The 14,147-nt window shown below is 37.6% G+C and overlaps 1 protein-coding gene and 1 long non-coding RNA gene across 10 annotated transcripts; one reads left to right on the top strand and one right to left on the bottom strand.

The window, feature by feature from the left end:
- The first annotated feature begins 2,037 nt into the window (after positions 1–2,037).
- LOC106314759 lies at positions 2,038–4,974 on the top strand. The gene is made up of 6 exons (XM_013752588.1): positions 2,038–2,177; positions 2,453–2,678; positions 2,770–3,145; positions 3,224–3,708; positions 4,026–4,319; positions 4,837–4,974. The coding sequence occupies exons 1-6, from the start codon at positions 2,038–2,040 to the stop codon at positions 4,972–4,974; spliced, it is 1,659 nt and encodes a 552-aa protein (XP_013608042.1).
- A 6,006-nt stretch (positions 4,975–10,980) lies between these two features.
- On the bottom strand, positions 10,981–13,792 carry LOC106319447. Of its 9 annotated transcripts, none has more exons than XR_001265493.1 (8): positions 13,282–13,792; positions 13,167–13,200; positions 12,976–13,084; positions 12,661–12,754; positions 12,073–12,581; positions 11,881–11,990; positions 11,693–11,788; positions 10,981–11,561 (listed from the first exon to the last, which is right to left on the bottom strand). It is a non-coding gene; the product is annotated as an uncharacterized LOC106319447 (long non-coding RNA). The 9 variants fall into 9 exon arrangements; XR_001265494.1 differs by having other exon boundaries at positions 12,073–12,204; positions 12,527–12,581; positions 12,661–13,084; positions 13,282–13,790; XR_001265490.1 differs by having other exon boundaries at positions 10,981–11,270; positions 11,401–11,561; positions 12,073–13,084.
- Positions 13,793–14,147: the final 355 nt, after the last annotated feature.

The raw sequence follows: 14,147 nt of genomic DNA, 5'->3' as shown, positions 1-14,147 counted from the left end.
TGTAATTGTTTTGTGGGAATGATTGATACAACCACTACAAGAAATAAGGGTATTGGTAGCAGTTCACGGTAGCACGAATTCACGAACTGCTACCAAAAGTGGTTAAATCCGATATCCACCTTTTGCGTAGCGTAACTACCTCGCTAGCGATAAATTTCATTAACCCGGGAAAAAAAATGAATAAAAATACAATAATAGCCGTAAAGTGTTGTCGGTGCAAAAGACTTAGGTAAAATTTTTTACCTTTTCCGCCTCTCCTGCACATAGAAACCATCGACGGTCTGGTTAAAAAAAACGAAACCATCGACGGTCGACGCAAGCAAAGATTGGTCATGTTGTCGCCGGCGGTCAAATTCCAGGTGAAACCAAGTTTCGAGTTTGTCTGTATGAACCCTAGATTGATTTTTTAGATTTATCTGATTTCTGTGATGAATTCTTTTTGATTTGTTTCAGCTTTTACAATTTTGATTTAACTGAAGTACCTTAGTATTTGAGCACACGAAGATTAGGAGGAGACAAGTCAGGTTAGAGCTAATCAGATATGTATCGTATTTGATATCGTGAGGAGATCAGTTAGATTCTTTTGGGGGCGAACACGATTTGATTTGTGGTTCTTGTCTGTTCTTTTTTGCTTTGCAGGTTTGAGCTTTTGATTGTTCCTTTCTGGAGTGAAGTCGAGTTGAAATCCAAAGGTTCTTATCGAGGTGATTCTTTTTCAGCCAAATAGAAGTTGTGTCCTGTTGGTGTTTTTTACTGTCTTGAGTTTTAGTATCTGATTGATTGACGATTGAATAGTTGATTGTTTATTGCTGCTTATGTGAATGGCAATGTGTTTGTTTGGTGTTTGACATAATCTTATGGCTTTGTTTTATTTTGTTGGTTTATCGGTTAGAAACTTAGAACATAAAATGGTCGAAAAGTCATGGGTTCATCTAAACAGGTAAGGAAAAATAATATATATTGTAGGTAATGATTTTTTGTGTGATTAAGAGAGTTTAAACTATGATTTCATGTATCTAAACCGAAGAGCTGATCTTGGTTATGAGAGAGGTGCGTGGTAATTTGTGAGGTGTGTTTGTGCAGATTTGCCAGAGTCTGAGATGATCATTTGCCCATGTATTGACTGTCGCAACGTAGATCGTCACTCAGACAGTGTTATTGTGGATCATCTAGTAACTAGGGGAATGGATTTGAGTTATAAGATGAGGGAGGATTGGTATCACCATGGAGAAGTAATATCAGGGACTGACAGTAGACGCAATGCAAGTGAGAAGAGGACAGAGATTTTAGGGTTATACCAGGCTGCTGCATTTGTTGATGAAGAGTTTCTTAGGCATGGTGACTTAAGTGAGGTTGCTGAAGGTGAAGATAAGGAAGAAGATGAGTTCCTTTCTAAGCTAGCCGATGCAGAAACACCTCTGTATCCAAGTTGTGCTAACCACAGCAAGCTCTCTGCGATTGTTTCACTTTTTAGGATAAAGACACAGAGTGGTTGGTCTTATAGAAGCTTCGATCTTTTGCTTGAGACTTTACCACAGATGCTACCAGAGGATAATGTCTTGCACACGTCCTTGTACGAAGTGAAGAAGTTTTTGAGATCTTTTGATATGGGTTATGAGAAGATACATGCCTGTGTGAACGACTGTTCTCTATTCAGAAAGGAGTTTCAGAAGCTAGACAAATGTCTGAAATGCAACGCTTCAAGATGGAAGATTAACATGCGCACAGATGATGAGATGAAAGGTATTCCACAAAAAGTTCTTAGGTATTTTCCGATAATCCCACGGCTGAAGAGGATGTTCAGGTCAGAGGACATGGCAAAAAGACTTAAGGTGGCATTTTAGTAATAAGAGCACTGATGGAAAAAGCAGACATCTGGTGGATTCTGTTACTTGGGATCAAATGAATGACAGATACCCTTCATTTGCCGCTGAAGAAAGGAATCTTCGGCTTGGGCTGTCCACTAATGGGTTCAATCCTTTTAACATGAAGAATGTGAACTACAGTTAATGGCCTGTTTTGCTTGTAAATTACAACATGTCACCTGAAAAGTGTATGAAGGAGGAGAACATCATGTTGTCGTTGCTGATTCCTGGTCTAACCCAACCTGGAAACAATATTGATGTGTACTTAGAGCCGCTTATAGAGGATCTAAGCCAACTTTGGGAGGAAGGAGAGTAAATGTATGATGCATTCAGCCACACCACTTTCACATTAAGAGCAATGCTTCTCTGGACCATTCAGGATTTTCCGGCATATGGTAATCTTGCAGGCAGCAAAGTAAAGGGTAAACTGGGTTGTCCTGTGTGTGGAGAAAACACAGACAGTATGTGGTTGAGTAACTGCAGGAAACACGTTTATATGTCCCATCGGAAAGGTCTACCTCCCATACATCCTTATCGAGGAAAGAAAGCATGGTTTGATGGGAAAGCTGAGCATGGGAAAATGGCAGGATTCTGAGTGGTCATAACATAAGCCAAATACTCAGGAACTACAAGAATGATTTTCGAAATGTGAAAGTAACTAGAAGGAAGAGGAAGGTTAATGAGTCGGTTGGATCAGACTCCAATACGGATGATGAATCTAGTGATTTAGAGGAAGAGGAAGAAGTAGTTGATGAGGAAGAGCTATCTAGATGGAAGAAACGACCAATCTTTTTCAAGTTGCCTTATTGGGAGGTATGTTTCTAATCTTAAGATATATCAGTTTTTCTGAATTGTGCAGTCACAACCTTTCTTTGACACTCTTATCTGTGTTTGTTTTGTCTAGGATCTACCGGTTAGACACAACTTAGACGTTATGCACGTGGAAAGAAATGTTGCTGCAAGCCTTATAGCTACATTGTTGCATTGTGGAAAATCAAAAGATGGTCTTAACGCTAGAAAAGATCTGGAACTGCTTGGCATTAGGAAGGATTTACATCCTCAACCCCTTGGGAAAAGAACATACCTTCCTCCAGCTCCTTGGTCTTTGTCTAGTAAAGAGAAGAAAGTATTCTGCAAGCGGCTATCAGACTTCAGAGGTCTGGATGGTTATTGCTTAAATATATCAAGGTGTGTGAAGATAGAAGAATCTAAGATATCAGGATTGAAATCACATGATTACCATGTCTTGATGCAACAGGTTCTCCCGGTTGCTATTAGAGGTATCAACTGAGTCTTTAAACTTTGTATCAGTCAAGATTAACAAGTCCTAACTTTATTCTCCAATTCTTTTTTTACAGGAGTATTACCTAAAGGTGTTAGGATAGCTATTGGACGCCTGTGTGATTTCTTCCATCATCTTTGTCAGCGGGTAATTGATATAGAGAAAATTTCAGTAATGGAAACTGAAATCGTGGAAACACTCTGCATGTTTGAGAGGTTTTTTCCTCCAAGTTTCTTCGATATAATGGTGCATTTGGTAGTTCATCTAGGCAGGGAATCTCGGTTATGTGGACCAGTCCATTTCCGTTGGATGTACCCATTTGAGAGGTACATGAAAGTGCTGAAAGATTTTGTAACAAACCTTGCAAGACCAGAGGGTTGTATTGCTGAAGCCTATCTCGCAGAGGAATATGTGAGGTTCTGCAGTCAGTTCTTGAAAAAAACAACAGGTTATGAGGAGAAACCTGATAGAAATACTGAGTTCGAGAGCAGCTCTATTCTTGAAGGTCGTCCAATATCTGCAGGCACTTGTTGTGTCCTTTCTGAGAAGGATAAGAACATTGTACATATTGTTGTGATTCAGAATATGGAAATCGTCGAACCTTATGTGGAGTAATTATTTGAAAGCTAGTTGTTGTTTTTTAGTTAGTTTATAAAGTTGCTAATATTTTGTTTTAATCCATTTCAAGCATGCACCTACAACATCTACAGGACACTAATGAAAGATGTAGACGTGATGCAACAACATTATGGAGAATCCATTCACAGAAATTTGCGTCTTGGTTAAAAAAGCATGTAAGTGTCATAATCTGAGCAACAGTTTAGTTTCCTGGTTTTTGGTTATAGATATCTATTGACACTTAACATATTTTGTTATAGATACCTATTAGCTTAGAGAATCACGAAGACACACAGAAGTGGTTGGCCTACGGTCCTCGTGTTAGCTCTAGGTCTTACACTGGTTACATAATTAATGGTCTGCGGTTTCACACGATTTCAGTTGACAGGCAAAGCCAGAACAGTGGTGTTCTATATGAGGCAACAACTATGTATAGATCTAGTGCAAAAGACACTTCGCAGATTGTTGATTTGGTAACATACTATGGCAGAGTGGTGGAGATTCTGCTTATCGATTACAATACATTCTACATTCCTGTATTTCGCTGTCTATGGGTAAATATAGGTAACGGAGTCAAGGTAGAAGATGGCTTTACACTAGTCAACCTCAACCAAAGTCAAATGGCTTTACACTAGCCAACCTCAACCAAGGTAGAAGATGGCTACTACTGCTGACAAGAAGATGCCGATGATGGACATGCAGATGTTGGTCCAATGCCAGCAGTAGTAGCCATGGATGCTGATGACTTGGTTGATGAATCTAGAAATGCCCGGGCTGACTGTGAAGGAATTTATGTTTGAAAAGGACTCCGATTTTTTTGTTTATATTGGAGAAGTTGGGATATAAGATTATGGGCAGGAATCTGTGAAGCTGATTTTTTGTTTATATTGGAGAAATTGGGATATAAGATTATGGGCAGGAGTCTGTGAAGCTGTTTTTTGTTGAAATTTGTTTTTTTCTAATGAAATTATCTACTTCTGAGTTGCTTTGAGTGTGTTTTCTTAGTGTTGTTTGTTTTTGGTTTCTTACTTTTGAGTTTCTTTGAGACTTAACAACTCTTTTATGTATCAGGTGAACTTAAATGGGGAATCGGAAGAACAAGCGTGTGAAGAAGCCAAGGACACCGAAGAAGAAGCAGACAGATGTAGAAATGGAGGTTGCAGAAGAGCAATTTCTCGAAGATGTAACAAACAGAGAAGTCTCAGATGAAATGGCGGAAGAAGAACAAAATCAAGTGGAGGAAGGACAGCGAAATGGAGGCAGAAGAACTGAATAAAATGGATGAGGGAGAACAGAATCAAATGGAGGAAGAAGCACAGAACGACATGGAGGAAGAAAAACATAATGAAATGGAGGAAGAAGCCGAAGCTCCTGCTGGAGCTGATGAAGTGCAGACTCAGACTGACACAGCTACTGCATCACAGCGTAAAAGACGTCGAGGACCTACGAAGATGAAACACATTGCCAAGGATCCAACTGAGCGGCAACATGTGGACTTCACAGATCTGGGGGATCCTTGTGGTCCAGGTTCAGTATTGTTATCCTCCTACTTGGGTCCCTTAGTACGTGAACATGTTTCGGTGATCATTGATAACTGGAGAAAAGTCAGTGAAGAAATCAAGACTGTGCTCTGGAAATCTATTGAGGTAATTTTAATAAAATTTTACATTTACTATAAATTTTACTTGTATTTGAATGTGTCTAATTCCTGACTACAGATGAGGTTTGACTTTAACGAAGACTTTAAAAAGGCTGTTGTGTTTAAGCAGATGGGATGTTTGTGGAGAGCATCCAAATCACGGCTGGTAACATCTATTAGGCAAGCTCCAACCATTAAAGCTAGGATGAGCCTGCGACCGAATAATGTAACTACAACTGAATGGCGTAAATTTGTCAGAGAGGCGACCAGTTGCACCTTTAAGGTTGTCAGTGACTCTTACAAAGAAAGAAGACAGAAGACAGATTCCTCACACCTGCGGTCGTAAAGGAATGGTGAGGCTGAGAGAGGATTTGGTAAAGGCTAGCGAAGATCCATCAAAAGTGTCGAGGCTAAGAATTTGGGTGAAATCACGAACAAAAAAGGATGGTACTCCTGTCAATGTGAATGCAGCTAAAAAGATTGTAAGTTTTTTTTTTAATCTTTCATATTAATTTTATATATGAAGTTGGATTGGCTGCAAGCTGCTTGGTGATTATTGAAATTGTAATGTGTTTCCAAAGAAAGGCAACAGAGATAGAATTTGAGGGTCATGCAGATTCAACGACAACGAATCCAAAGCACGATATGCAATCTTAGATATTGGGACCTGATCAACCTGGACGGTTGCGAGCGATGGGCAGAGGCATTAGCATGACCAAATTGAATTGTTTACAGGTTAAGGACAACTATATCCCTGCAATGGAACAAAAACAGGTGTCCCTGCAGGAACATGTTAATGATTTACAGAAGGCCCTTCGTCGAATGAATAATCAGGGACCTGCAACTCATGTCAGTGAAAACTCCAATAATAAGGTATGAATTTACTTCATCTGGCTTACTCTCTCTAGAATTGTATATATGAATTGGTTTGACATTGCTTGTACTTCATGTAGAGTGTAAATAATACCAGATCACTTCCCAAGTGTTATCTGGTTGACTGGGCTTCTGTCGATGAGAAAGTTGCTGAGGGACGGGTTGTTTCATCTAATGCTGATGACGTAGTTAATGGGATTCCTTTAGGACCTCACGCTGTGAAGGTTTTAGTTGAAACTGCAATAAAACCAGACACCTTTTTATGGCGACCTTCACATAATATGTTTATTATGGAGGATGCAGCAGGCGAAATGATTGCATGGCATTCTAATCACTGTATTGTTGCATCAGCAGGTCTCATTCCAGAGGACAATGCTCCTAACGTTAAGTTTCTTCTTCCTCTGTAGCTAAGTTTCATTTTCCTCTATACATGAGTATGATTCTGAGTCTTTTTTATTCGCTGTCTTTGTTGTGTTTGGCAGAGCCCTTTCACAAGTTCAGGTAATAAATGCAAACTCATGGACTATATACAGAATGAGGAAGTGGTTGCTGTAGGCCGATGGCAGACTAAAGAACCAAAATCATTGGTCAATGGACTTCCTCTTGGTCCTAATGCAATAAAAGTGTATGTGGATGAGGTACTAAACCCAACGGCATTCATATGGAGGCCTACAGTAGGGAAGATAAATATGGAGGATTTCTGAACTGTTACGTCGCATGGCCTGTAAGTTGCGTTGTGTTTGATTCAAATACAACAGATTCTCCTCCTCGACAACAATCAAATTCTAAAGCAGTGAGTTCATCTTCTAAGAATCAGAAGTCTCCGTTAACTCCACCAGCTCCTAAGAAACCATTTACTCCAGCATCTCCTCTTCGCAGATCAGAGGTACATTCTGTTGTTGAACTATTTGAGTCGTTCTAGGATGATGCTTGAATTTTGGTTTGGTTTTTGCTTTCTGTGATTGCATCGTAACAAATTCTAGCCAAATCAAAAAATCAAGCTGCTGGATCTGTTTGGAAACAAGGTGATCATCGCTGAAGGACGCTGACCATCTTGTCCACTTTCAACCTTTGGGCCTTGGTGCATGTAGAGTCTTTGTGGATGTTGTGAAGGTGAAAGATGCAGCTGTGTGGAGGACAACATCTGAGATCGAGTATATGGAAGATGCACTTGGAAGCTGTCTTGCTTGGCCAGAGGATAAAATTATAACAGTGAGACTTTTGTTTATTTTTTTCTTCTTCCTCAGCATGTCGTCTTGCATAAGTGTGAAAATGTCAAACTAAGGTTATATGTATTTCTTTTCAGGTTTGACAACAGAACAAAAGGAACCAGGCAATTAAGTTCTTCTAAGACATAAATGACTTGGTTTTTGTGTGTTTCAGAACATGGCTGTGTATTTCAATGACTTGGTGTTTCTCTATTTTTTATTGACGGTTTGGATCTTTGTATGGTTTTGATGGTTTGGTTAAATTAAGACCTATGTTATTTGTTTTCCATTTTATCATTTCAAATTCACAAAGGCCCAATAAATTAAATGTCCATATATATAGTTTCAGAAAACAAATCACTCATTTTAGAGTTTAGGGTAAGGATAGGGTTAAGGATTCGTACGTTATTGTTAGTGATTAGTTTTAGGGATTCGTTTTAGGGTTTAGTATAATTATAGTGTTGAGGTCTTTTTAAAGAAAATATAACACACACTAAGACAAAATTATATTTTGATCACAAAACACATGATCTTCCCTTTCCACATTATCTTTGTTGTGAAAGGGTTACCATTTAGTGTCTACTTCTAGGGGTTAGGGTATATTGGTGTAGTTTAAGTGTTTAGGGGTTTATATCTTCAGAAATTGATGTCTAAATTTAGGTTTATAATTTTAAATTATGATATTAAATTTTTACAAATTTTAGATAATTTCTATAATAATTATAAATAAGTAGAAAGATAATTTGTCTTGTTTTTTTTGGAGCCATTGATTGATATAAGATCAAAGGCCCAAAATCAATCATCTATCTATCTTCGCCGTCTCTTCCTATTGGTTGAATTTTTTAAGGCATGGATTTAAATCTTGTCCGTTCGTAAATATTAATCTAACGGCTCAGAATTGTTTTTAGTTTTATCTCCTTCCTTCTCAGAACGTACTTACCGCAAACTAGGTTAAAGAGTTATCTCAAACCACCGCGAATCTTTCTGTTCCACCACGAGCCCACCTCGAACCACCACAAATCTCTGTGTAGCCATCACGATTCCATCCCAAACAACCATGATTCACTCTTAAGCAACCTCGATTCCATCTCAAACCACCACAATTCTCTCATTTTTCTCTCTCTGCGTTTCCATCGACCTCATCCATATCAAAGGTCAGCGCCCTCTAAACCCTAAATTTAACTCATCCGTCTGATTATTAGATTTCTCTAATTACAAAGGTAACAAATCTAACAGATCCTTAAAGATTCGAAGCCTTACAGATCTCAGAAGGGAACATTTCAGACTCATATTCTTCTTCAAAGGTCAGAGATACTCGATTTCCATTTATTCTTTCTTCAAATATCCTCTTCGGTTTATTATTTCTTCAAATATTCTCTTCGATTTTTAGACGTTTTATATATTCTACATCCAACTTCTGTTGACTTTTCATTTTAAGTCTAGATAATCATATAGATCTAACTTCTGTTAAGTTTTCATTTTAAGTTTAGATAATCATAATCAAATATCCTCTTCGATATTCAGACTTATTTTCCTAACGTTCTAACTTGAGTTAATTTTTCTGTCTAGACACTCTAATGGAAGCACGGAAGGGCATCGTATGTGGACTGGCGGCATCTGGAGTGAAACCACAACTCAAACAACAACAACCACAACAAGAAGCACTCAACACAGAACAAGAACGAGGACAGTCCTCGGGAGGAAATGAGGTGGAGGAGATAACCAGAACAGAGTTCAGACGCATTGAGGAACCTGAAGAAGACATCGACCCAGACTACCTGCACTATCTGAGAGCAATAGGTGCCTACAACTCAGCACCAGTGAGACGCCCACAACAACAACGCCAGTCTTCACGAGGACAGTCCTCGGGAGGAAATGATGTGGAGGAGATAACCAGAACAGAGTTCAGACGCTCTCAAGGCTACTTGATACGCATTGAGGAACCTGGAGAAGACATCGACCCAATGTTCCTGCACTGTATGAGAGCCATGGATGCCCGCAACTCAGCTCTCATGAGATGCCCACAACTCAGCTCTCATGAGATGCCCACCACAAGCACAAGGACAGTCCTCACGAACCAAGGGTGGCCGTCATTACTAATGGCAGTGTTCTATAATTGTTGTTTCTGTGTGTGTTTCTTTGCTATGATGGATCTATTGTATGCACATTATAATGCTTTTGGCATCTTTCTAATTTGTTTAGAATTACTGAAAATTATAGTTTCAATTTTTTTTTTAATTTACAAAATTATGCAATTCTATAACCCAAAAAAATATATTATTGCAGGAAATCAAACCGACAAATGTGTCAATATAGAAAATAATAGGGTATCCAGTATTAGCTATGAAAATAAACGTCCTAGCACCAGAAGAGCGCTGCATAATAATATTCAACAACACACGAAAATTGCTATTATATGTTCACAAATCCAGAAAGAAAAGAGTTACAAAAAAGTATTCCATGGCAAAACAAAAGAGTTATAATAAATATTTTTATGGCACAAACAATACGCCACGGAAAGAATTTTTATAGCAAACTTGGAACGCTATAAATCAGTATAATATAACACAGGACAAACGCTACAATATCGCTATTTATTATAGCACACAAAAAACGCTACGATAGTGGGGGGGGTCTATTATAGTTCCGGCTGTCACGGCGTTCTTCGAAACGCTACGAAAACGATATGATAGCGTTTTCCGGATGCTACTAATGCTGATATTTCTTGTAGTGAACAATGATTAATAGTTATGTGATTATATTGTACTGATTTTCGTGAAGTTAGTTATTGGTGTTAACTTTTGAGAATATATTTATAGTGATTTTATGATTCTGTTTTTGTCATATGTATTTGAACCAATTTTAAATGTTTTTTTTTCTAACTTTTGGTTCATCTTATTTATTTTTTCGGTTTTCGGCCATAAACTTTGTTTTGAATGTATTGTTGCAATTTTTCATATTTACTTCATTTGTTATCTTATTCTTTCCAGCCTCGTCTACGATGTAGAAACTGTGCCTAGTCCAAATTTTGTATCAAATATATAATTAGCCATGTTTAAGATCAGACAAAAAAAATATAACTTAGAGCAAATTTAAATGTGGTTGAATGTGACTATACTTTTTGAAAACTAAATAATATACATTTTAAATATGAGAAACTTTTTACTCAAACTAAAAGAAAATCAAAAATATGATATTTATGTTACTTCTAAATCAAATTTGCCATCTCGGTGGTATACTGGTTATTGTTATACATACAATGATAAAACCAAAATAAATAATTCTTTAGGGATAATATTACGGACAATTCAAACCAAATTACAGAAACCGGCACTTTATATTACTTGGATGTGTGTGTATAATCTGTGTGGATGGACGAATAATTGGGATTCATTTTTTACCCATTATGAGAATTTGAGATTTATCTGTTATATACACGACTCAAATATGTATACTTTCTCTGTATTTTTCCATGGTTGAATGAAGATCTCAGTGTGAAAGAAAATTTGGCTCTCACCATAGATTCTAAGGAAGTATGAAATAGAGTAGTGGGAATTTAAAATATATACAAAGGTACTCTCATTCATACACATGCATTGCATAGAATCCAAAATGTACTCTCACTCTGTCACTCTTGCACACGCATTGCATTAAAAGTTTCCATCGGTTATGAAACATCCCCGAAGCAGATTTCTTGATCTTGCGCCACTAAAAAGATATCCCTCCTTGATGAATCTCCTAGACTCCTAGTCAATCCATTTCCTTCTTGTTCATTTTCCATCAGACTGAAATCAGAACCATACTCAAACAATGTATCTCTTATCAGCAACCATGTTAAGATCATGCTTCAAAGTTTACTCGAGTTTTTCAGAGAATTTGATGACTTTCTCGAAACTTTTCATGGCTTCCTTTTACCTATGGATACTTCTTAAATCCAAAGTTTCTTCAACAAACAGAGCATATAGCTCTCGTCTCCCAGCAGAGAGTGTAGCTGACACTGGACTTACTCCATAAAGCAGATTACCAACCATCCTAGGCGCACTTCACTTGGTTGCCTAGTGCCACGTTTTCTTTAACTGCAAAGTATTCTTCATCTTGTGTCATCCAACGTCTTTTTTCATTATCAGTTTACTCCCACACGAAGAAAGAAATTGAATACAATTCTATCCGAAAGAAAATAAAAAAAAAATCTATAATTGTTACGTACCAATCGAGTCACTATAATTGAATCGAGAATCTAATTTATAGTGCAGACCATTGGTCTGGTTGTAGTAATAGCCGGAAGCACTGTCAAGCGTCCAGTCTGTCACAACAATATCAACACTATGTCGTCAAATCATCTATAACTATGAATGAAAAGTCTAAGAAAATTGCGAAACAAAAAGGTGAACGAACCTGAGAGTGACTCAAAAGAGGCAACTGTTTGACTCAATGGTGATCATACTCAAAACTTAGAAGTCAGAAGTCCTCTGTAAAGTGTGTAATACGGATGTTGCTTGGTTCAGCTAAGGCAAACAACAAAACTCGCTGATGGGAGACATAAGTATAACATGAGCAAACTTAAGATGATGATGGAGAAATAGTTACCAAGTATACAATCTCTCTGATAGCTAGAAGCATGCATCTCATACTGCAAAGCAAATGCTTCGACTCGGTTTCTAAGCTCAAATATGTCTTTGTATGAGCATAGACTCTTCACAAACTCTTGGTGCGGCTTGCCTTCATCAGAAAATTTGCACCATACCAAAATATGATATATAATACACATCTCTTGGAATGAAAAAAATATGTATAGGCTAGACGATGGAAACCCATTTTAAGAGAGCAACCTAAATTCATGATTATCACCATCGACAAACTTTAAGAAACGTTCTAATTTTCTAGGGGAAGTTGGCTTGCAAGTACATAGATATGTGCTGGATGTTTTTTGAATTGTAGGATTAAAATCCATCTATGTCTCTAATTTTTCTCTGCCCAAATTGCTTAAATGTATGTAAACTGACATTGCTGAAACATAAGAAGTCCATCAATCACACCAGACCTCTCATTTGATCATGACACATGTATACATATTTTTTGTTCTCCATACTACTAAGCTGCAAAATCATATAAATGGCGAAGAGATCAAATCATTTATCACAAAGCTGCAATTCAGAAAGAAATTTTCTTGCTTACCAATACCTTACGACAACCAAAATAGTTGTCTGCACAAAAACTATATCAAAACTGCAAGACTAGAGCTCATATACTTCTCAAGAAATACACAAGTCTGTAAAAACATGAACAACAAAGCAAAAAGTCATATAGATAACCTCATTAACCATGTGCTTCTTGGAAATGTCTAACTGGGCAAGTAAGAGGGGCAATATAATGTGCCAATGGGTAAACACAATCAAATCAGTAAACTTATATGCATCCAATCTGAGATTCTTATTAACATATATAGCTAAAAGTATGAATCGACTAAATCAATATTGAGAATCAAAGAACCTAATAAACCCTTTTTTTGTTAAAGTCAGTGGCAAACTTTGAGGATTCATCTTAGGCATATGTTTCGTCCGCACAAATTCATGATGGATCTTTGAGATGTCTTCATCTTCTGTAGAAAACAAACAATTTAATTTCACCGCGCGATAGACACAGAAGGAAAATGTGATGAGAGAGCATTTAGAAGAACTCACCACGTTGTGTTTAATGACAGGAAAATAACCATATCTGCAATGACGCAAAGAAATCGATTAGAAGCTGTCGATTATAATAACTACAAAAAACATAGAAGTAAGTTTTGAAACTGACATCATCTTGAGACAAAACGTCGATTGGATAACCGGGTCGGATCCAGAACCAAGGTCGAAACCCATGAACCCGTATTCACTACATCGCTGCTCTTAATCAGTCTACGAGACCGGAGAGAACTGCATCGCGTTCTTCGATCCCCATAAAGGAGATTTCCCATCGGCGCCGGGAAAGGCAGTAGCAGAGCCGCCACTGGGACCACAGGAGAGGAAGACAGCGTGAAGGTTGGGGAAGAGAGAAAGAGGCTTGGACCTCTAATCATGTATAGAACAGACGTCAGCGCATGGAAACATTATTGTTAACACCAACGACGCAACATAGATCTTCACGTCTTCGGAAAGAATGCAAGAAACCCAGCTTTGACCATAAGTTAACGATCGCCGTAAGCATGGATGTGGCCACGGTGTAAACTTATCGGTTGCGATGATCTCCATCGTTCCGAGGCATTGCAGTTCTTTCGAAGATGGGAAAGTGAAAGGGGCGAAAAGGATATAGACAGTCATGAGGGAGGTGATTTGGGTTACTGGGCCAACACCAATTATTAACAGGCCACCATAAAAGAGCGAATGTCGTGGTGAAAACACAATATTCTCATTGGTGGTTTTTAAAATGATGTGGTCACGCTAGGAGTTGAGTTTAAGCCCTTTTAATATTGTAAGATAATAAATAATTTTTTTTAATAAAATTAAAGCTCAGTTCAAAATTCAAAATTTTAAAATAAATGAGTGTTATTTTAAATCTTATCAAATAAATGATTTTATTAGAAATAAATAAGAAATTGAGAAATGAATATGTAAAAAACTAAGAAAAATGAAATATTAGAGAAAAAATCAAAATCAAAGTGAATTTTTTTAGGAAATAAAAAT

Source organism: Brassica oleracea, chromosome C9 (genome assembly GCF_000695525.1).
Source record: "Brassica oleracea var. oleracea cultivar TO1000 chromosome C9, BOL, whole genome shotgun sequence".
Taxonomy (NCBI): domain Eukaryota; kingdom Viridiplantae; phylum Streptophyta; class Magnoliopsida; order Brassicales; family Brassicaceae; genus Brassica; species Brassica oleracea.
This window is presented reverse-complemented; position numbering and strand designations above follow the sequence as displayed.